Source organism: Mugil cephalus, chromosome 1 (assembly GCF_022458985.1).
Source record: "Mugil cephalus isolate CIBA_MC_2020 chromosome 1, CIBA_Mcephalus_1.1, whole genome shotgun sequence".
Lineage (NCBI taxonomy): Eukaryota > Metazoa > Chordata > Actinopteri > Mugiliformes > Mugilidae > Mugil > Mugil cephalus.
Genome location: NC_061770.1, coordinates 10,164,057 through 10,186,353, shown reverse-complemented (window position 1 = coordinate 10,186,353; position 22,297 = coordinate 10,164,057). Strand labels below are relative to the sequence as shown.

The 22,297-nt window shown below is 46.2% G+C and overlaps 1 protein-coding gene across 9 annotated transcripts in view; it reads right to left on the bottom strand.

The window, feature by feature from the left end:
- The window catches only part of LOC125014996 (ankyrin repeat and SAM domain-containing protein 1A-like), a 62,086-nt gene that overhangs the window by 15,143 nt on the left and 24,646 nt on the right, over nt 1–22,297 (bottom strand). For 4 of the 9 annotated variants that reach the window (XM_047596601.1, XM_047596629.1, XM_047596637.1 and 1 more), the window contains 7 exons: nt 21,871–22,003; nt 20,455–20,498; nt 19,910–20,003; nt 14,527–15,020; nt 5,464–5,520; nt 3,903–3,972; nt 365–477 (listed from right to left, as the gene is read on the bottom strand). In XM_047596601.1, coding sequence (XP_047452557.1) covers nt 365–477; nt 3,903–3,972; nt 5,464–5,520; nt 14,527–15,020; nt 19,910–20,003; nt 20,455–20,498; nt 21,871–22,003 — 1,005 coding nt within the window. The remainder of the gene's footprint in view (nt 1–364; nt 478–3,902; nt 3,973–5,463; nt 5,521–14,526; nt 15,021–19,909; nt 20,004–20,454; nt 20,499–21,870; nt 22,004–22,297) is intronic. The other 5 variants (XM_047596619.1, XM_047596672.1, XM_047596663.1 and 2 more) reach the window with 2 other exon arrangements.

The following is a 22,297-nucleotide window of genomic DNA, read 5'->3' as shown; positions in this document are numbered from 1 at the left end:
GACGTCTGAGAGTCGAAGGGTGCAGAACACACAACACCAGAGAACACAGAAATTGGGCTCCAACTGCACACTGTCTAATTGAATTGCTTTGTATATTTAGCAAACATCGATAGATGCTTTGTTCAAGGGTCTGTTGCAAGAACAAGAGGAAATGTTTTGGCATTAAAGCAAGATTCCTACAATAGAGTTGCTGAGGAAACAGATGAAGCTAATGGGGTAACCTCTCTCCTAACTAAGGGTGGCGTCAATTGGATAAACGCAAAAAGACACAAACTGCACACCGGTGGAAAGTAATCTAAAAGTTAGCAAAGAAGTGTGTGTAAAGAAAGCAGATATAAATCAGTGAAGCGGGAGAGGAACTCACCATGTAGTGCAGGTCGTCGAACCCGTTCAGGAGCAGCTTGCTCTCGTACTGCGGCAGCCCCACGTGCTCCAGCCAGTCTCCCACGGGCTGGTCCAGCAGCCGGCCCGCAGCACCTGCCGACAGGGGAAAGCGCTTGAGGAGGGAGAAACCTTTCAGCCGGTAGCAGCGGCACTCCGAGGACGAGACGTGGCACTGCCACATCATTCTCGGCCAGCAGAGCCGAGCGCATCGGCAGCAGGACGGCGGGGGAGACAGTGTCCTCCGTGGGCAGGGCGTCAGCTCCCGCGGGGCAGCGGGGGCCGAACCACAGTCACCCGAAATGGATTCAAGTAAACCCCCCTCGACTCGGGGGAGGGGGAAGGGGATAAGGAAGGGGATGTGAGCTGGTGGAGTACCAGCAAATATCGACTAAATTCTCACATTTACAATCAACACGGAGTGATAAATTAAAGGAAGCATTTCACATCCAACCAGGAGAAAAGTCTGAACGTCCCACGTCAGGAGAAAACATCAAAAATAAAAACTTCCAAAGCTGGAGCTGAATTAAATCCGAAGCAACGGGAGAGCAGTTCTTGATAACTTTTAAGTGAAAGTCATTTGTTTTGAGCAAGCACAAACTTAACTGGACACTTGAGGACAGGGCAATTAATTAGTGAGCTGGTGAATCCCTGATACACACAACCAGAAAACTTGGATTGGAAGATTGGAGCCTCCACAAACAATGCAGACAAGGAATATGGCTGATGTGCGACAGGGTTCACACAGAAAGCAGCAGGACGGGGAAAAAGTGTGAACTGAGACACGGCTGCAATGAGCTGAGATTGATCACACTCCAAAACTACAGTGACAGCTGTCAGCGGGCCGAGCTGAGAGCAGCCTAACGGGTATGAAGACAGATGATTTCTTCTACTCCACCGAACACGTCGGCGAGGCGTTTAAGTTAAAAGCAAAATACAGACACTTACTACAATGGAAATAAGTTCCTGCGCACTTAAAATCGGTATAGTTGCTTTTCACTGCACAAGAAAAACCTTTAGCAGTTAACGGAGTGAATGGCTTTTCTGCTCATAGCGACGTTTTACCTCGTGCAGCACAGCACGTAAAGAAAGCCGACAACTCAGTAAAAACAACAACAACAACATTTATGTGTAAAATGCACGGCTTCGTTGTCTCTCCTCAGCGCTTCTATCATCTGTCCAGCCTGGTGCAGCAACAATCCTCATCCACGTGCGACTCCGGCGTTAAACATCCCATCAGGTCCCTCCAGAAGCTCGGAAATACGTGCAGGGAAAATAACTCCGGCCGGGGCTCCGGGCGGCTACTTTAAAGAGCACTTTTAATAATGGTAATGCTCCCAGAATGAACTGCAAGGAGTGGGAGCTAAAACGGTCTGTGAGATGCGGTCACGTCCAGCTGCAGCCACTTTCTACAAAAACCTTCTCTCGTCCACTCCTATGCACTAAAGAGCACATCACCTACTCCTACAGATGCCGAAGTGGCGTCCTCCTATTGTCCTGCCTGCTCTCAGTCCTGCTGCTCCTCTCTCCTCCCTTACTCTCTCTCTCTCTCTCTCTCTCTCTCCCTATCTGTATTTCTCCCTCTCTCACCCCTCATTGCATTCCCTTCTCCACTCAACCACCCCCTCCGCCTCTTCTGAAACATTGCAGGTGGCTGCTCTTTGTGAGTGCGAGCTCCCATTTCAGTTACAGATCCCCCCCACCCCACCCCACACCCCGTCACTCATTACTTATATTTGCTCTCGTGTTTTTGCATCTGTACCTCGGCCCCTTGTTTTCCCCTCACACTCGTTTCCGTCCCCCTCCGCCAGCATCTCTCCCACTCTGATGTAGAAGCTAATCAGCGCAGAGCAGGAAAGTACGGGTCCGCGGGCGCAGAGCCAGCTACAGAGGCGTCACTGGCGAACGCTGGGCCAAAATCAGAGAGGGGGGAAGAAAGTGACGCGGCTTCTCGCACGAGCATCAAACTGAGAGCCTATCCCCAAGAGAGTCCCTTGATGGCCTCCCGACAGCAGCTTTATTGAGCCGGAGCCGCGGACGCGGGCGGATAAAAGGTTGCGGCTCACATGCACGGAGGAGTGGATGCAGACTCGTGGCGGATTCAGCCCCGGTGATGGGGCACTAACTGCTTTACTGCAGCAGTGTCAGCTTTCCTCAAGTCTACAAAGGAAAAACGAGCTCATCCCCCTGACATACGTCGCGGTTAATATTTAAACAGCTCACTCCAAACAAGAGGGCTAGTTAGTGTGAAGGAAGTTTAAATATATTAAGATGGAGCTTGGGCAAAGTGAGAGCTGAAGGTGATAATGTGAGGCGGGAAAGCTAAGAGGAAGGAGTCGCTTGTTCGAGTTGCTGCTAACATCCATCTACGCTGATGACAGGCTTTTAAAAACCCTAAAGAATAACAAAGGAGCAGACACGAGATCCTTAACAGGATCGGTCTTAGATAAGATAAAGATGGTACCTCATGATTTAGAAACTCACTCAGAAAAGACTCAGTGATTAAAAAAAGAAATCTGAAAGCACTGCCTTCCTTCCTTTCCTCATTAAAACAGACCAGGCACCTGGCGTCTGATTTCCATTTGAGGCCAGTGTTCACCCCCACTTACGGTGGCTCCTTCTGCACGAGGAGAATCCAGGTGCCAGACTGCTTTAAGCGCTCGATACGAATTCACAGCAAAAACGAAATGCCCCGTGGTACAAGCCCCTCAACAGAGCCCTTCAAAGCTACAACACAGTGGATATTTTTGGCCGAGTTTTGAACAAGGGGCTGTGAGTTCCTGTGTCCCAAAGTTATTTCTTTCAGACCAAAACTGAACAAGACTGTCTGCAGCGGATGCTAATGGCTACAGACAACCTAGATTTCTATTGATGTTACCCTTGAACTGGGTGTCAGCAGCGTGTGTGTTTCCAGGAACATTCTGCAAAAGTTAAATCATACTTGACACTTTGTTTATTTTATAAACATAACGTAATACAGCAAAACCGCATGTTTCCTAATTAGATCCACGCTGAAAATGATGATGTGAACTTTTTAAGTGCATCAGCATCATTAGTTAAAGGTTTGAATTGGTTTCTTCATTCAGATATGTTTTATGAGAGAATGTCTGAATGTAAAGTAACGCACCATGTGTTGAAAAGTCATTTTCCAAAGAAATCTCAAATAGTCAGAATGGCTCATTGAAGGTTTTGTGGAAATGCAGATCAAAAACTGCAGTGTACATCTCTGTCTACAGCCGAACGGGTAAGTCAGGTTTTTGTTTTTTGTACAAACCCAGAGGGCTGGCTATAAGATTCACACGAGCTTAATAATGCAACAGTAGTGACATTTGCGCATTTACGACATTCGCTGGCGGGGACACGCACTAAAATGGAAAAACTGTCCACTTGTCACTGTTTAGCCCCCGAACCTTCATCGACAATTAATTTCTGAAATTGAAGCGACCCATTTAACATCTATTCGGTGATTTCTGGCTTTTTACAGCATAAAAAAAAGGGTAATAATAATGATCATACTCTACCTGGTGTGGCATACTGCTGATCTCTGGAAAAATCGATGCCTGCGCCAATCAGGGTCATGATCTTCTCGATCTGAGGGCGGGAACAGACGAGAGACAGAAAGAGAGAGAGAGAGAGAGAGAGAGATAAGAGCATGGAAAAGATGTCGCAGCTTCAGCCTCCACCTTTCACCAGCAAAAAAAATAAAAAACAAGAGGAAATGCCCCCCATGCCTCAAGCGATGAGCAACAGCTGATGGCGGCGTTAAAGAGCGAAAGTCCGTCGCAGCGGCTTTTATGAAGGCACATAAACGTTATGAAGGGCAACTTAAGCAACTGCAAAATGGTTGACTGCCTTTGCATCTTATTTATGGTCGCATTAATACAGTCACTGTTATTGTCTCATAACGGAGGAGTTATTGGTGCTTGGCTGCAGATACCGGCGTCCCATCTGCTGCCCGAGGACAAAAACAGTGCCGCCACAGACAGACGGACCGGTCTGACAGTCTCGCACAAAAGTGGAGCTGTGAAATTTAGCGGGGAGAGAAATGAAACAATGGTTTTATAAAGCATTTGGAGAAGAGGCTTTCAAGCATGCCACACCACATGGGTACATGATGCTTGCTGCAATACTTTTAAGAATTAGTCAACTACGGCTCTGAAGGCAAACCACCGAGAAGAAGGAGCTGCCAGAGTGAACTCTTCTGCAAAGAGCGAGAGCCAAACCCATGTTTTCTTGCAGTAATTTCATGCGTCTCTACTGAATGCATGCAAACGTCCCCGGTGTGTTAAGTCCTATCACAGTCGGTAACATTCATCTCTCACACACGTGCTCACATTCAGACCCCCATGAACTAAATACTGGGAGTTCCCTTCACTTCGCAGGGACGCTGGAGCAGCAGTGGGCCACGGAGCTGCAGCGTTACACCTGTCACAGCACAAAGACGCGGCTCCTCTTTCAACTAGCCCAGAGCTGAATATGCATGGACACTGGGAGTGAAATGAGGGGAAAAAGGAAGAGAGTGACAGTGCCGCTGTCACACCTGTCAGGTACGGTCACTGCAGCTCTTTGTGAGGATAAGCCCACATTGTATAAACTGGAGAGGGGGGCAAAAAAAAAAGAAAAAAAAAGAAAAAGAAAAAGAGCACCTTTATAATATTTTATGTGAAAACAACCGTCCCGGCTCTAGAGCACAGGCCCTGGATGCTGCTCAGAAAAGGTTTAACGTCCCCCATTAGTATGATTAAATAAACGCAGGGGAAGTCTACGTTTGTTCATCATCGATCAGTAGGTGGATGTTTGGCAGTAAAACGGTACGTGATTAGAAGAGAAATGTCTGAAGAATGAATGGTGCATCTGAATATGCTGCTGTCAGACCGCATACCAAATCAAACAAAAAAAAAAACCTGAAGCTTCTGAAGACTGAAAAAAGAAATGAATAATCACTGAGATTATGTCATTCCAAGAAGCCTGAAAGGACCCTCCATCTACCTCTGAAATAATAAAAAAAAGAATACCCCAGAAGAGGATAGAGTCAAACCCCAAAGGACCAGGAGGTTATTGGTATGAAGATGGGCGTCTTACGCTGTCAAGGGAATTAGATCGTCCTTGTTTTGTGGCGGTAGACGTCGTCTCTGTCTGCTGAGAGAGAATTCAAGGTTTTGTTTTTCCTTCCTTCCATGAGAGTCCTGTATTAACACTCTGCTCTCTATCCTTTGGCAGGACAGATTTCCCTTTTCTTTTTCTTTTTTTTCCCAAGGCATTTTTTAAAACACTGAACCGAACCGTTAATTCAAAGGTGTTTGTAACAAGTCAACCAAACAATCAGAGAATAAGAAAAAATACAGAAAACAAACAATGAAGCGCTCGTGTTACGTCCAACGTTCATGTTCACGACTTCTCCCTCAGTGTCTGACTTCTTGCACAGAAAGACAAAAATGAAGAGGTGAAAGAAAAAGGACAGAATTGCGATACGTTTATCATCCATCTGCCCGATGTGATCTCTCCATACTGTTTATGAGAATCCGGCATATTGACCAGATGGCAGATTAGCCACACGAGCTCCACAAATAACCTCCATCTATCAGCACCACATGTTCTCTGTGTCAGTCATTAAACGGGAACGGTTGATGGAGAACTGGCAACCACTCTCCTCTCTCCTCTCTTGCTGGAGCAAAGATCCGGATGAGTCAGCAAAAAATACAGTCAGGTCATATGCAGGGACCAGCCACAACATTACGACCACTGACAGGACAAATGAATCACATCTTGTGACAACACAATATTTTTGCTGGGAAACTTTTGGTCCTTGGCATTCAATCATGTGGATGTTACTTAGACATGTACCACCCACCTAGACCAGACCATGGACCCCCACCCCATAGCAATGACACTCCTTGATGGCAGCAGCCATCTCCAGCAAACATGAGGAACAGCACAAGGTGTTGACCTGGCCTCCAAATTCAGTAGATCAAGTGTTTGTGGGATGATCCACAGAGGCCCCTCCCCTCAACCCATAGGACCCAAAGCCCCCCACTAACAACATCCTGTTACCAGGCACCACAGGACCCCCCTTAGAAGATCCACGTCCATTCTCTGATGAGTCACAATGATTTTGGCGGCCCGAGGGAGACCTACACAATATTAGGAGGGTGGTCATAAAGTTATGCCTGATTAGTAAATATGAGACAGATAATCACACCTACTGTATATATTAGGCATGTGTGATCTCCATTTATAGACCATTGGAGGAGAAACGGTTGATGCTGAGCGAGAGCACTGAGCTACATCGCTGCACGTTTATTGTGACATTTACTGGTTGTCAGTTTTTTTTTCACCAAGAATGCCTTTAATAACTTTCCCATAAAAAGCCCTGCCTCAATGAGGCCCGTGTAAACAGAGCGAACGGTTTACACGGCCCCGTCACTCGCCTCTTCAATTACCGCAACACGGTAGTTGAGCTACGTACGGCCGGCTCCCTTCCCCGTTCTGAACTCTGAACTCGTCGCTGAATTATTGGACCACAGCAGGACAAAGCTAATTAGAAAGAACCCTGGGATTAATTGTGGGCCGTATCTGTAAAAATCAGACGCGCAGGCCGCGAAGCTCAGTGGGTTAAGGAGGACGGGGCAGGGTCCTCGCCCCATAAAGTGACAGAGGTCTGTGCTGGAGGGAGGACAGCGCTCGTGTCCGTTTGCATCATTCTAAAGCAATGAGCAGAAAGGGGGCGATAAGGAGCCGAGATTTTGCTGTGATGCGCAATTTTAAGTTTATTTATTTTCTTCTCGAGAGATAAGTGGACGTTTTAAACGCTGAAGCAGAGGTTGCAGTTTACTGCCCGCTGATTGCCAAATGTGCAAACAACGTCGGGATGCTTTTTTTCTGATTGATTCCAATTGTTCCCAGATAAGAGGAAAAAAAAAGGCTGGATGCAATTTAAACAGAGGCAAAGTCAGCCTGCAAAACTGTTTCATTTCAACAAAATGCATAAGTAGAACAGGGGAAAAAAACAAACAAACAGCTGCATTATGTTTTCGGTGTATTGGTTTCTCTCGTCCTTGTAATGGAAAAGGGAATACTGGCTACTCCACTGAGATTTAGAAGCGGCAACCTTCAGGCAGGTGTGATATAGTGTTGGAGCGGGGTAAATATATCTTTATCAGGGGATCGGGGCCAGTGATTTCCTCAAGGTAAACCACGTCCACAACGAGGAAAAGCCTCCTGAATTTCGTGGCCGTGGACTGATTCTCAGTGGCGCGAGATTTAATAGAGGAGGGAGAGAGTGGAATGTGTTTCTGTGCTGCAGGACGGAATCAATACACAGACCTGAAATGGAGAGGCGTCCATTGTTGGAGGGGCTCTCTGCGAGCAAAGGGGACACAATGAGCGGGGCCAGAAGTCACATACGAGGTGGAGGTCAACAGCTGAAGGGCTGGCGGGGACGAGAGATGGTCAGGGCGAGATTAAAGACGCGTCTACCCATTTGTCTTGCTTCTCACAGCAGGCCCGCCGCTTTGGGTGACTGAGCGGAATAACTCGACTGCCACTTTGGGGGGGACTTGAAAACGCAAACTGCCTTTTCATTAACAGCCTCGAACAATGCAAAACCAAAGCTCGTGGTGGGGGTTCTGGGGGAGAGCTAAAAGGACGGCTGGCGCAGCGCGGTCAGGGGTGAAACAAAAGGCTGCCGCGGGAGTGAGCGTGCCCAGACCACCGGCCCGAAAATTGGCAAGCTGGCACCGCAACAAGGGCTGAATGAAAAGTGCGGACGACTGAATGGCATCAAGGGGAGCACAAACGTCGTCTGTAGAAGGTGCCAGCACCTCAATGCCACAGCGGGACGAAGCACTGTCAGCAACACCGCCAGCATCTTCCCAAAATAGCCCAATGTCAAACTTGCGTTTTTATGAACTCGTCCCCAAAAAGATGAACACATCTCGCGAAAAAAAGTTAAAATACAGAGTAGCGGCTGCACGTCCCAGCCCCCACGTGGCTCCCCCTGTGTTCTCCCCCTGGTGGGGATCAGAGAATAGATTTCCCCTGCTGGCTGCAGCCGAGCTGTGACACACACCCACAGTTTGGTTTGATCTCCGCGGGTCAAATGCACAAAACTTAACGAAGTGCAAGGCCACAAAAATGCACCCGCAACGACGAGTTCCCAACACAGAAATACAACGCCAGCGAAAAAGAACAAAGAAATGATGCATGAGTTTAAAACGCCACCGAGGATTCGTTAAACAATAAACCAAAAAAAAAAAAAAAAAAGAACAGCAGGACAACAACGTGAGGGGGAGGCTCCAGCCTTTTCCTAAGCAGATAAAGCAACGAGGTTCAGCCAGTGCACACCATTTAAAGAAGGCTTTACAAGAAATGTAATATCCACAGAAATGCTAGAAAGCATTAATTATTTTCTTATTCAATTCATTCATGGCAGGTACACAAGATTAATGAGCCCACGGCAGAGCTGTTGTCTGTAAGGAAATCAATACTCACAAAAGCTGGTTTCATAGTGGCTAGTGGACGTGCGGAGTGCAAATCGAAAACGAAGTTAAAAAGTGAAGTGGGGAAGTGGATAGCGGCCTCCTTCTGTCTCTGTCTGGAGCTCTCTGTCTCCTTCTCTCTCCTCCCATCTGTGGAGCTCAGAGAGCTGGCCCACACAATGTGCCCCCTGGATTGTCATCTTCAGTCTTATTGCGAGGACCAAGACCAGCCCGCATTAGCATGCGCTTTACACAACAGCACACACACACCCGCACGAAACACACATGCACACACACCGAGAGAGCCTTAAATGGAGAGATGCATAGGCCAAGACCTCATGCAAGTCAAATCTCCTTGTCTTGAAACTAGAGGCAGTGCATCCCTCTGTGTGTGTGTGTGTGTGTGGCTCAAAAGCAGAGGGGGGGGGAGTAAGACAGATATAGAAAGGAAAGGGAAGCGGGTGTGAGAACTGGAATATTTAACAACTCTGATTAAAAAGAAAGAAAAAGATGTTTTGAAAGGGGGGGTGTGCGTGCGCCAGAGGGTGGGTTCGGTAATGCCCAGGGACCCCTCAAGCCCTCAAATGCTATCAGGCAGCTCTGTAGAGAGCTCCAGAGCAGCCAGTCGTGACCGTCAAGATGGCTGCCACAGCTACAATAAAGCAAACACTGTAGATGGAGTGACAAGGGCTTAGAAGAGGGCACAGAGAGAACGGATACGACGAGGGGGGGGGTTCAATTTTAAAAGGACACACCCAAAACCCCATTAAAGGGAGTGCAGACTGGGTTACACCCTATCAAACTTTAACAGCTTTCTCCACACACGCTCCTCTCATTTGTTATGCACTTTGCATCGGGGTGTGAATATTTCCATTTCAAGCAAACGCCGGCTCAGTCTTTGAAATGAAAAAGGGAGAAGAAAGATTCTGGGTTCTGGGCTTTTACTTTGAGCTCAGAACTCCCAGGCATCTCTGAATCACTATTCAGGCGAGAAGAAAACAGGCTTCCGAGTTCATTAACATCGAGTGAGACGCAAAAAAGGGGGACTTCTGAAAACATCCTGTCACCATCAGCCGAACCACAAATACTTAATCTCGTTTAGGATGTCGCGAGGAAGCGCAAACGTATAGAATCATGTAACGGCTGCATCCTGCTCCTTCAAAACATCTTTTGAGAAACAGCGAGCTTACATTTCATACGCTGCAGCTTAAGGCTTGTACATTTCCAATCCACTCTGCCCGCCGTGCGTCAGTGTGAGATGTATTGGTCTTACTGACAGGCTGCGCGCTGTGTACGGGAGCATGACAAGGAACCAGCACATACATGAGATCCATCAGAGGCAGAATGCATGGGGAGCAGGCTGAGTCCTCTGGGGGAACGAGCATATTTCATTTTGCACCGACAGCCAGAGCAAAATCATACAGTCTCAAGGTCAACTGCATTTTTACTAGAATCCCAAAACAATTTTATTGTGTTGCTGACTGACTGGGAAGTAAATAAAACACAGCCCCATGAGATGAATGAATAATTAAGGATGAACTGCATTGCTCTGTGCCAGCAGCCTACTTTAAGACTTCAAAGAAGCCTTTAGGCGTACAAATGAGCTTAAAGCTGGTCAGTTCCTTCAGTAACATGCGCGTGGAAATGAGGCCACTGCTGGAAGTGCATCTTCTTCTCGCTGATAAGATCGTTTTCAACGAGAGGCCAATAATCCAACCTGACCGCCTGCGACATGAGGGATAACGACAGCGGACAGCGGTACCTTCTGCTCTGGCTTCACCTCCACAGCTTTGCTCCTTTTCTGCTGCAGAAGCATCAAGGAGGAGGCGACAGAGGAGCTCCGGGATTATTACAACCGGCTGAGGGTATCCGGGAAGAGCTGCAATCTCAAGTAACCAAGTAAAGTCATGGCTGCATTAGTCCCGTCACGCTCTTGGTGAGCACATCCCTCAGGTACAAGTCTGAGGAGGTGAGGTGTTCATTAAACTGGATAATTAAACTGTGGACTGACCTGCCGGCTTCCAATGACTTTGGAAGTGGAATTAAATGATTCGGATTCGCAAGGCGTACCATTTTGGATCCTAGTACCCTGCTGGATTACAATGTTCCAGGAAGAGCAGTGTTTATGTGAATACTTTTCAATGTCTCACTTTAAAAATAAACAACGACAAATAACATTAAAAGGTCTCAAAGTCTCACACATGAGTAACTCATTGATTGGTCATTATCTATAGCGGAATGTGGCAACACAATGGTGACAAATGACAGCATTGCAATATTTATACACTTCAATTATTAAGAACTGGGAGTCAGTGGCAACATTCCCAGGAAGTGTTGCCAGCATCACGTTACAGCCAATGTAATCTAGATCAACAGATATGTGAATTCAGAATGCTAAATCAGATTTGCTCCCCATATGCAAACCGGTCATTTCCTGCTACTTTCCGGGCAGAAACACCAGCTGAGCGTTCCTTTAAATTGGGCACATCAAATGAAGTGGGGCTTATCAGTAACGTCCCACATTTGTTCATCATAAAATTCATCTCCAGGACGAGATGTTTGGTTATTAGATCGAAATACGGCGATGAGTGATGGAAGAAGTAGGAGCGGCCACAGTGAGCTGTTAGATGAAGAGCTGCAGGCTACAAGTTCTCTTTAAGGTAACTCACTCCTTCCACTGTTCCCATCTGCAGATTTGAGTAGTACGCTGCATAAAATCAGAGTACGGATGCTGACATAATCTATAGTATGTAAATATTTTGATTTGCTCAAAAAAAAAAAAAACATGAACATGAAAAACAGTACAAGGTGTTGACCTGGCCTCCAAATTCACTAGATCACGAATTGATCAAGTATCTGTGATATGATCCACAGAGGCCCACAGGACACCCTCAGAAGACACATGTCCATTCTCTGGTGAGTCACACCTGTACAAGGGCCTACACAACATTAGGAAGGTGGTCATAATGTTAGGCCTGATCAGTGTATTTTAGCATCGAGTGTCAGTAATTTATTGAAAACAAAGGTACTTTAAAATAGAGTAACTGTGCAAAGAGAGCTATAATTTATACCATAGCATTTGCAGATGAAATTATTAAATGCACAATTAAAGTTTAACACACACATCAGTAATTAAAAGTATTCGCCTGTATAAAATACATGGCTGCACCCCTAGGTACGACAGCCTTTCATAATACAGAGCAGTCAAAATAACACTCCACTGTTCAGGAATGTCACGGTATTTACACGATGCCAGCTCCCACCAGCTAAAACTGCAACGTTTGAGAAACCCTCCGAAGAAACGACAGAATTAATTGTCTCTGTCAAAACACACTCCCCTGCAGTGTAACGGAGGCAGCGGCACACACAGAGAAGTGCTGAAGGTCAGCTGTCGCCCTCCAACTTCAATTCAGCGAGTGTCTCCTTGGCAGACTTTGATAAAACTAAAATGTGTGCGAACGCTTAAGTGGGTCAAGGGAAGAAACAGAACAACTCGCATGTATAAAATCCCAGAGACGGGATTAAACTGCCGGTAAACAAGGCTGGACGAGGGCTGCCGAGGAGCGGGGATTCTCCTACAGAATAGTTGCAATCGTTGTCATGCTTCTGGTAAAAGGCCTCGCGCTGATCCCCCCTTTCCATTTGTAAGCGACTAAAGATGGAAGTGTTGACGTTGGATTATTTTCAGACCGAGCAAACAAACATCAGGTCAGTTTGCAGTCGTGCGTAAGCAGCACGCCTCGAAGACCTTCTCCTCAACTACAGCGCCCTCGCTCCGGGGCGACACATGACTGTCACCGGCGAACCGCGGCAACGCAACATCTGGCAGTTTATGTATCTGGCAGAATGTGACAATGCTACAACAGTGATGAATGATTTAATTTTAGCTGTGCGGCGCTGAATAGATTGAACTGGTAAAAAACAACACTCCTAAAATCTCAGCACACAACCGTCTAACTTGGCAACATACTCCTAACCACCTGCGCACAAACTCCCGCCCTTCCCCGGTCCACAGCCGTCCAGATATCGACCTGAAACCGTCTAATCTCCCTGCATTTGTTCCGATGGGGTCATGTAAGCGAACACTGGGCGGCAATACGATCTCCTCGCTGCGGGGAGTGAAAGCATTAATGCTACCCGAGCCCATGATTTGCTCCGGATGGGTCAGGCGTCGTGAATTGCAACGTGCAAGCTCTCGGACTTGGGCTGCGCTCTGAGTGCTGCCGGTGTAACGGGAAAGCGCGTTTATCCGAAACGGGGCAGGACGGGAACAATACGAGAGGAAACGGTTGCAACACCAATGTGGAGCTTACGCTAAAACTTGAGTGAGGAGCTTAAAGGAAATCTTTAATCCTGCTAATAATGAGATGATTGTAGTAGGAAAATAGAGCGTGAGTATAGAGAGGGCTCTGTGTTATCTGCTCAGGGTCATATAAAGGTAGCTTTTCTTAATTATTTGTTTAGATTAATATAAGGTGTAAAAAAAAGTACAGAACTTAATATAAAAATACTTAAACAAAGAAGGAATTTTGTTTTTCCTAACAAATACATGTGTGTTTTGTGTTTGTGTCACAGGGTGGGTTTCTACAGAGACTCACGCCTCGAACTGAAGCTTAAACAAGTGGCGGAGCGAAGAGCTGAAAGGAGACAGATCTGCCGCTCCCAAGTTCTCTCTAAATCTCCGTCTCTTTTCTTATTCTTTCAGCCTCTCTGTCCTTTTATCCCCATTTTCTTGTCTCCTCTAATCTCCCTTCACTCTGGATCTACTCGGCTCTTTATCTGTGTCCCAGACAAAGCCTTAAAAGTGCTGAATGGATGGAGGATAGAAATTCAGTCATGGATATACATTGCGATAACAAACGTGGGACAGGGCTGAAGAAGTACAAAAAAATAAAGTTTTGGGCCAAATAAATATTATGAGGCGGGGTAATGAAACCATTTCGGTAAGACAAGTTGCAAAAAAAAAAAACTTGCACAAACACATTTTCCACCAGTCACTGTGTTTGCTGAAGGCTTGTGTTCGAAACAAGCCGGAGCTAAAATTGCACAGTGTTCCCCTCAGGACAACAACTGGGCTTTGAGATGACAGAGCACGAACAGAGACCTTGTTGTAGCTGCAGTCGGTTGTGCTGTTTGCGTTAGATACTGAGGTTTTCATTCAGTCTCTGTTGTGGGAAAATGTCTTGTGGCAAAAACACATGCTGACATAAAGGTTTAACAAGCGAGGCTTTGTGGGGGAGAAAAAAAAAAAACGGGCAGTGCGCACAACAGACATACACAACGAAACAACTGACATAATGTTAGACCTGCTGATGAAGTGAGAGTGTTAACATGTGGACAAACTGTGTCCCAGGTGTATAATGGGTTACTGAATACAGGTGACACATGTAAGAGAGAAGCATAAGCATAAGCAAGGACTATTAACAGTCTTTTCTACATTTTATCTTTAAATATTTTTATATAATCCTACATGATAGCAAGTTTTCTTTGAGTTTTATCTGACTGCTTTTACATTCTGCATTTAAAACATTGTAATGTACCTTTAAGCTGAGCCGAAGCCTCACGGTGAGTCTGTAACAGCCTCTACTCTACACTACAGCTGCGTAAATTGCAAATGAAATCTGAAGCACATTAAGGTACACTCACTTTGTTCTTTTGTGTCACTTACCTCGTCCCATTCTGAGGTGAAAGAGGGAGATTTCTCAAGCCTCTTCTTGCCAGTGCTACAGTTAGAAACCGACTCGCTGCGGTTCCCCAGTCCCCCTTCCTCCTCGCCAGGAGGCGATATAAGCAAGTCCGAGTCAGACTTGGAGAGGCTGCGTGCTAACTTCAGGTCCCCGGGGGGGCGCATCCTAACGGCGGGCGCTGCCCCGGCCGTGGAGTCCCTGGGCTCCTTGTTCACAGTGGCATAAATTGCCTTGGGGTCGCAGTCTGGCAGGACGGCGGCCATACCGGGACGGCTAGGTGGCGGCGCGGCTGCTGCTACTTCCTCCTTGACTTTGGCGGATTTCCTCGGTTCGGTCTGGCCCTGGCTGGGCGGCGGAGCACCTGGAATCCTGAAGGGCTCCTCGCGACAGTCGAAGACGGGAGAGGATCCGTGCAGGAGGCCGGTGAACTGCTCGGGAACACCTGCTCCCTGTTCCAGGCTGAGCTGGGAGTTATCTAGACAAAAAAAAACAACAAAAGAAACAGATCGGGGAAAGTCAGCGGAGGAAGAGCGGAGTTTGCGAGGGCTGGAAAGTGGACTTCCAACTGAAGGGGGCAGATCCTTGGAACAGGGCTAATAAGAAACCACCCACACAAGCCTTGAAACAGATCTGTAATTGTTTCCTACCAGCAGTGACGGAGAAGAGAAAAAGAGCGAGAGAGATGAAGCGGAGAGAAGGCGTATGTTGGCCAGAGAAATGAAATGAATTCCAAAGCCAGCTTGCAACAGTCTGACGTCTATCTGCTGGTGTCTGGCTGCTGGGATTTTGTAACATGGAGTCATCTCTGTGCGTAACCTCCCTTCACAGGCACGCTCGCCTGTCAGGTTTCCCAAAACAAGACCAAGACCAAGAAATCCCCCCCACCACCCCCCAAGTTACTGACTCAACTTCCATGCAAACGCGCACACGAGTCACAGACGCATCAGAAGATACGACAGGAAATAAGTAACAGAACTCACCAAGAGGAGGGAGAGCTACGCCGACTGCCTTCTCCAATCAACGCGGCTCCTTAATGAGACCGAACGGCAATTAAAAACAATTAGACTGTCCTTCTCCCTCTCTCAGAGGAATTACTGCCACCTAAGCCTCTTTCCCACAATCAAGTCTGCCTGGGCTTGAGACGCGCCTGTTGTCATCTATGCCTTAGTCGTCTGAAACGAAACAAAACACTAGCCCGTGCCCGGTCCTGCAGTCATCTTCTTTTTGCGCGGCTGTTGTCTGCCTCGTAACCAGCAGCCCTCTGTGTTTTCCGCCTTCTAATTCTAGACCCTAATGGTGGCTCAGGAATGGAAATTTGAATCACCCTATCCTCCAGCAGCCAGACTCCTGATAATTAGTCCTGTGACACATGCTGCAAGGGTGTGTGCGTGTGGCTGTGCGCGTCTATGTGGGCTGTGTGTGCTTGTGTGTGTGTGTGTGTGCGTGTGCACGGACGGTCTCTGACAGGGTGACAGGGTCAGGGGTGTTTGGTGACAGGGAATCTGGGGCAGTGACACCGCAGGAAAGTAGCGACCTGTCGCAACACTTTGTTCGTCCTCGGCGAAAGACATGCAACACATAAAGAACGGGAAACATCAAGAGCGAGAGCGGGCACAGGGTCCACCAGATTATCTCGTTACCGTTTCAGGGACCATTTGCAGCGAGGGAGTGAACACCCTGAACTCCCTTTTTTCGAAAGCGGCTGAGCACTTGGACACATAGGAGAAGTGCGTGTGGAGGAGTTTGTGTGTGTTGTGAGGGGTGAGTGAGTGTATTGCGCACACATGTCAAGATCACAGCCAAACACACACCCTCCCCCTGGCAGCTAGGGGAGTGTGAACGCCCTATGAGCGCATCAGTGCGGTTCCAACAGTCTCACACGGAGTTAACCCTTACACAGACCACCGTTCACACAGCTCTACCCCAAAAAAAAAAAAGCAAACGCGCGCAGACTCATTCCGGTGTTGTTGCAGCTCTCGCAGATGTGCGAGGTCGTCGCATATGTGGGATGTGTATTTCATTTGGCAACCGCGTCTCACCGGTGAGGTCATGTTTGGTTTCGCCAGCGCTGGCCGTCACTACAGCACCTACATTGGTCCAAAGTCAATTCATGTTCTGTCCGTGGAAAGAAAAAAAAGAAAAAAATAACGACTGTACATTTTTAACTCGGGGTCATTTGCTGCAATAAGGAACCGGATGGACGTTTACAGTAAAGCGCGTAAACGGATACATCCATCGACAGTGGCGGTCAATGGGAGACGATCGCCGTTGCGTTATCACAATCGACGCCCTACACGTGCGCATAACAGGACGCGGACAATGGGCGCGATGTAATGTCGGGCATGAAGACTGAGAACCATGACGCGGTCGAAAAGGATGGTTTTTCATGTATTTTGTGAAAAGCGGAACATGTGGAGGTTATTATGTGTGCTCTTTCATGCCAAACAGGTGTTTTGTGTTTCATCTCATCTACATCTGCTGCAGTCCCTCTTGTGAAAGACTTTAAAATAACTAGTCTATACACTAATCGGCCACAACATTATGACCGGTGACAGGAAAAGTTGCAGGATGCAGCCAGACACAGGCACAAAACGGTTTAGAAACCTCCAAATTCACTACTGGTCAAGTATCTGTGGGAATGTCCACAGACTCCCCTTGAATTAAATTGACTGAGCTGAACTGAGCCAAAACTGAGGGACAAGGGAGATCTGCACAATATTAGGAGGGTGGTCATAATGTTATGCCTGATAGGTGCACATTTCTGCAGAAACGATTTAGTAGTAGAATACTAAATTACAAACAGAAACTGTACCCTGCCGGTGTCCCTCCTCAACATCGATACTCACAACCGTGTACAACTGACGCACGTTTTCACTGTTATCCGTGGAGAGGGACGGGATGCTGTGAGAAATATCCTTTGGAAACCACATAAAACACCACACAGCAGCGCGGATCTGTTGGGAAACGCTAGATTCCTGCTGAGAACAGGACTATAGCGTGACACGTAATAAACATATAATATCGCTGACCGTGCACACATCCTCCACCTGCCACAGAGCGTGCCGTGGTTCAGATCCCTGGCTGTCAACGCGAGGGGGGAAGAAAGCAGATCACAGACCATCTTGGTCAGAATGAAAATCAAATCCACGTGAACGGAACTGAGCGTTGGGGCTCAGCCAGGGAGCCAAGTCTGTGTAGCGCACAAGAATTTATCCGACTAAAAGGAGCCCAGAGGGTATTTTAGTGCATAGGGAACCAATCTCGTGGCTTTTTGTGGCTTTAAAAAAAATATTTATAACTTGAAGATCATCAAAGACGGGAAAGGGAGCTCTATCCTTTAACGGTAAATATCAAACCTGAGTCACTGATTCTTGTGGTAAAGTATGTTCCACACACACGAGTGCTGCTCCTGAAAATAAATAAAATAACAGTAGATTGATGCAGAAACTCATTATGCTGACCATCTGAGCATCAAGCTGTTCACAGGGGGTTATGTATCAACTCCAAGAGAAGCAATGACTCCACAGAAATACTAAATGTACACAAACAGATGCTGAAAGTGCATCCTCTTCTTTTTTTATCAGTAAGGGTTTGAAATAAAATCACATTCTCTGCAAAAACAAAAAATATTTGCACGTCTTTCCATTTTAGCACCAGCAGGTCAAAAAAGTTCCTGTGTGGGGGGAATAACCGTAAACGTGGTTTAGTTTTACTGGTAGCACGATTCTGGAAGCGGCAAAACTATTTTCAGATTCAATAGGGAAGTCATCTTTTGAAGTGACCTTTTGCCCGTTCTGTGAGCCGACTGTGATCTGAACTTATGCTGTGAAATGGCACAAATCCGTGAGCACAAAGATGAGGTGAAGTGAGTTGAGTTGGTTACCTCACTGAGAAGCTGGAGGAGTGTAGCTCTTCATCTAACAGCTCACTGTGGCTGCTCGTCTTCGTTTCTTGTTTCATTGCTCCAATACAATATTTATAACTGGTGAATGATTAAAAAATGCCAAATACTGGGTCTTTGTTTTTGTACGTGGTCATTAGATTTTCATTTTAAAATTCAAAAATTAAAATTGAAAGCCAGGTGAAATTTCTTTATCAGGGTCAAGAAGGGATAAACAAAACTTAAAAAAAAAACAAAAAACGGTCTATTTTCATTTTCTGTTTCTAAAAAATAAAAAATTAAATCGTTAGAAGACAGAAACAGAAAAGTGCCTGTTTTTAAAAAATATTTTGCACGTATGAGGATGGTGCTGTGTTCATGGCAAGCGCCCAAATATATGATTTCTATGTGGTTTTCCTAGCCCTGGCTAAAATGTGTTTGGAACCTTACTCTGATGTGATTTTTGACAAAACAAAGCTTGTCCTATGGTCATGATCTCTGCCTGCGTATTATAACAATGTTAACTAGTAGCTATCTATTCCTAACTATTAGTATTTAGCTTTAGTTTTTCTGCAGTCATGTCCTCTTCACTGAGACTCTTTCATTGTTTCGAAAAACAACAAACTGATTCATGTCCATCCAACTCCCGTTACACAGAACCCCCCTTGTTTTTAAAAGGAGAAAATAGTTGTTAAAGTTTTGTTTATGCATTCAGGACCCTGAGAAAGAAAAAGGCCATGAATTTCAATTTGAATTTTTGAATTTTAAAATGAAAATCAAATAACCACTTATTTGTTGTTTTCAGTCTCCTTTTGTTTTCTAATTCTTTTCTGGACGGAAATTCCAATGACCAAAACATACACGGATCCTTAACACAGCCAGCTAATGTCTGACCCGATGCAGTGCTCATTTCCAAAGTGTGAGAAGATAAATGGCAGCCACTCGAGTTAAGGCGCAACCCTCAACTCAACATGTCTATCCATGTTCTTCCAGCAGCTCATATAGCAAACATGATCCTGAAACCTATTCATTCAATGAATCTGTATGTGTGTCAGCAGAAAAAAAAAAAAACTATGCTCCTCATCTCTGCTCCGTGCTTGACTGGATGACGTGGCATATCCAGCTTTAAGCCGGGATGTGGATCCGTGATAGGAATGTCACAATCTGATCAAGAATTCAGTTTCATATTGGCAATGAAACTGGCCTACTTGCCAAAGAATGTCAATCAGCCTGCTCCAGACGAGCCAAATCGGCTCTGCTGCCTGAGAATGCCAATCACGCATTCCCTGGCAGCGCTAATCTGAGCCGGCCCATCTCGCATGCATCAAACTCAAATACATTTCTCCTGTTTCATTGAGATGCTTGGCTGGTGCTTTTCAAGTCTGGCGTGTCCCGTCCAACTTCCCTGACCCTCACAGCATTACCAGCAGCAGGTGGCGTACCTTATTAGGTAACTAAAAGTGGAGGACGGTGATCTTACTCACCTTCAGGTGCCCGCGGGGCGACCCGGCCGGGGGGGTGCAGGCTGTCTTTCGTCTTATTTGCAGCTCTGAGGTCATTGGGGACAGAGGGTTTACGCTGAAGTGGGACGGAAAGAGGAAAGAAGTTGAATTTAAAAGCAGCTGCCAACCAAAACATAAACATTTCCTGTGTAACCAGAAAATCTTACTCGCGTTGTTCCATGAACCAATTAACAAAGTGGGCTAATGAATGTTTTAATTCACAATGCGATGCATGACTTGGCTGGGAAAGTTGTAGGCTAACACGCAGATGAACCCAGATAAAAGACATGAGCTGTACACAGGTGAGAGCAATAAAAAATAGAAATGCATACAGCTACGATGACCTTCTCCTCACGAATGACTCAACCACTAACTGTGAAGAGGCCGCAGAGGCTGCAGATGTGCAATTCAGGGTGCAGCTAGGACACCGTCAAAGCTCCATTCATGTGTTTTTTCATTTGAATTCAATAACATTTGATGCAGATATAAAGACATAAGTACAGTGAAAAGAAGACTGTGACACGTACCTGAGGTAGGACACTGTTGGAAGACTGTGCATTGGTATTCTCGTCTAAGGATAGAGAAAATATTATAGTTAGGACAGGTGAGGGATTATCACGCTCCATTTAGAGCAACAGAAAGCCCACTCCAACTTCCGACTGTCAGGAGAGATATTGTGCTGAGAATGTGAAAGTGACGTATAATGCAGTCATATATTATGCATGTAGACACCGTCGCCCCACGCGTCAGACTCCTGACTTCCGATTAATCTCCCTGCCTTTTAAACAGCAATGAGTATGCAGACATGACAAAGCAGTTTTAAAGCGGATGAAAAACGAATCATTTAACGTTTCTGCCCAACGGCTCCTTCATTCAAACGCCATCGTTTATCCGGGCAACGGGAGGCATGATGGCACCAGCGATTACACTCCAACCCTTCAGCTGAGTAACGTTTTCTAATAGCGCTAGAGAGGCCCAACAGGCAGGAAGATCCCGAGGGGATGGTTTTAAAACATCTACATCAACAGCCAGGGATCGAAATGGCCTCCTAATCTAATCCAATTCAATCCAATTACATGCGGTGCCAGTCACCGGCCACAGCTGAGGAGGGTCCGCTGATGTTTAGGGGAGGGTTGTGTAGGCTGCTGATCAGGATGTGAATGCATTCAGAAAGTAGCAGAGAATGACCGTACTTCACCAGAAAAAAAGAATCACTGGTATGCAAATAGTCCAAAATGAGATGTGAGATTACACAGAGATGTCTTTAAAAACAGACGTCATCAACTTTTTTCAGGCCAAGGACCCCAAACTGATGGAGACATTAAGTAGGGACCCCCTACCTACTGTATGTGTTCTATATTACACTCAATGTAGTGCTATTTATAAATACAGATCATTATTATCATTTTGCGTTCAATATTAAGCTATTAAAATAATACATATATTCAAATATACTTTTTTTTTCATTTCAAATATGTGCAACAGTAGGGTGGCTGTGCAACTGGCCTAAGCATAAACGAACCTGAAATAAAGAAAATAATTGACAAATTCAAGCTTTGATTTCACATGGGGACTGAATAGGCTCTTGGCCGGTTGCAGGGAATCTGAGTCAGCGTGTAATATCGGGCCTCGTGATTGACTCAGCAGTAACAGGGGTGGGTCCTACTGTGTACAGGAGGCTTATATTGACAGGTCTCGACTGGACTGGCGCTGCCGTGTGAAAAGCTGTTGAGACAGCTCCTGTATCGGATGCGAGTGAGTGAAGTGCTGACTGAAAGATAATGTCTTCTACCTCCATCTAAAATATGTTGGAGTCATGTTAATCAACCAAAGATTTTGCAACCCCCCTGAATTACCCTAGGGGTTGCGGATCCCCTTTTGAAGACCTATGTTTTAAAATATATAAACTAAGACAAAAGCACATACTTCAAGAACACCATTACCTTTATGGGACTGGGACTCCTGGCTGGGTGGGGGGTGTTTGGTTTGTGCCGTCACCAACAATTCATATGTGTGATCCTCCTCCTCCTCCGCCGGCTCTCCTCTCTCATCAATACTGCTACTTGTATACAGAGCCTGCAAATAGAGAGAACAGAGAGCAGGGTAAGGAGAAAGCTGAGGCACAGAGGAAAAGGGAGTAGCAGAAAACGCCCTTTACACTGGATCCTCTATGGTCACACAGTTTAGAGGAAACAGGTTCTCCACATTCACTCCTTTTCCACTTCACTTCTCCCTTCGCGCCCCCGCGGCCTGCACCCCCCGCCGCTCTCAGTTGAATATTTATTACCAAGTTGTTTGAATTAAGCAGCAGCCCTTAAAAGTGCAGCTGTGGCGACACTTGGAGCTAAAACCAAACTGGTATTTTCAGTG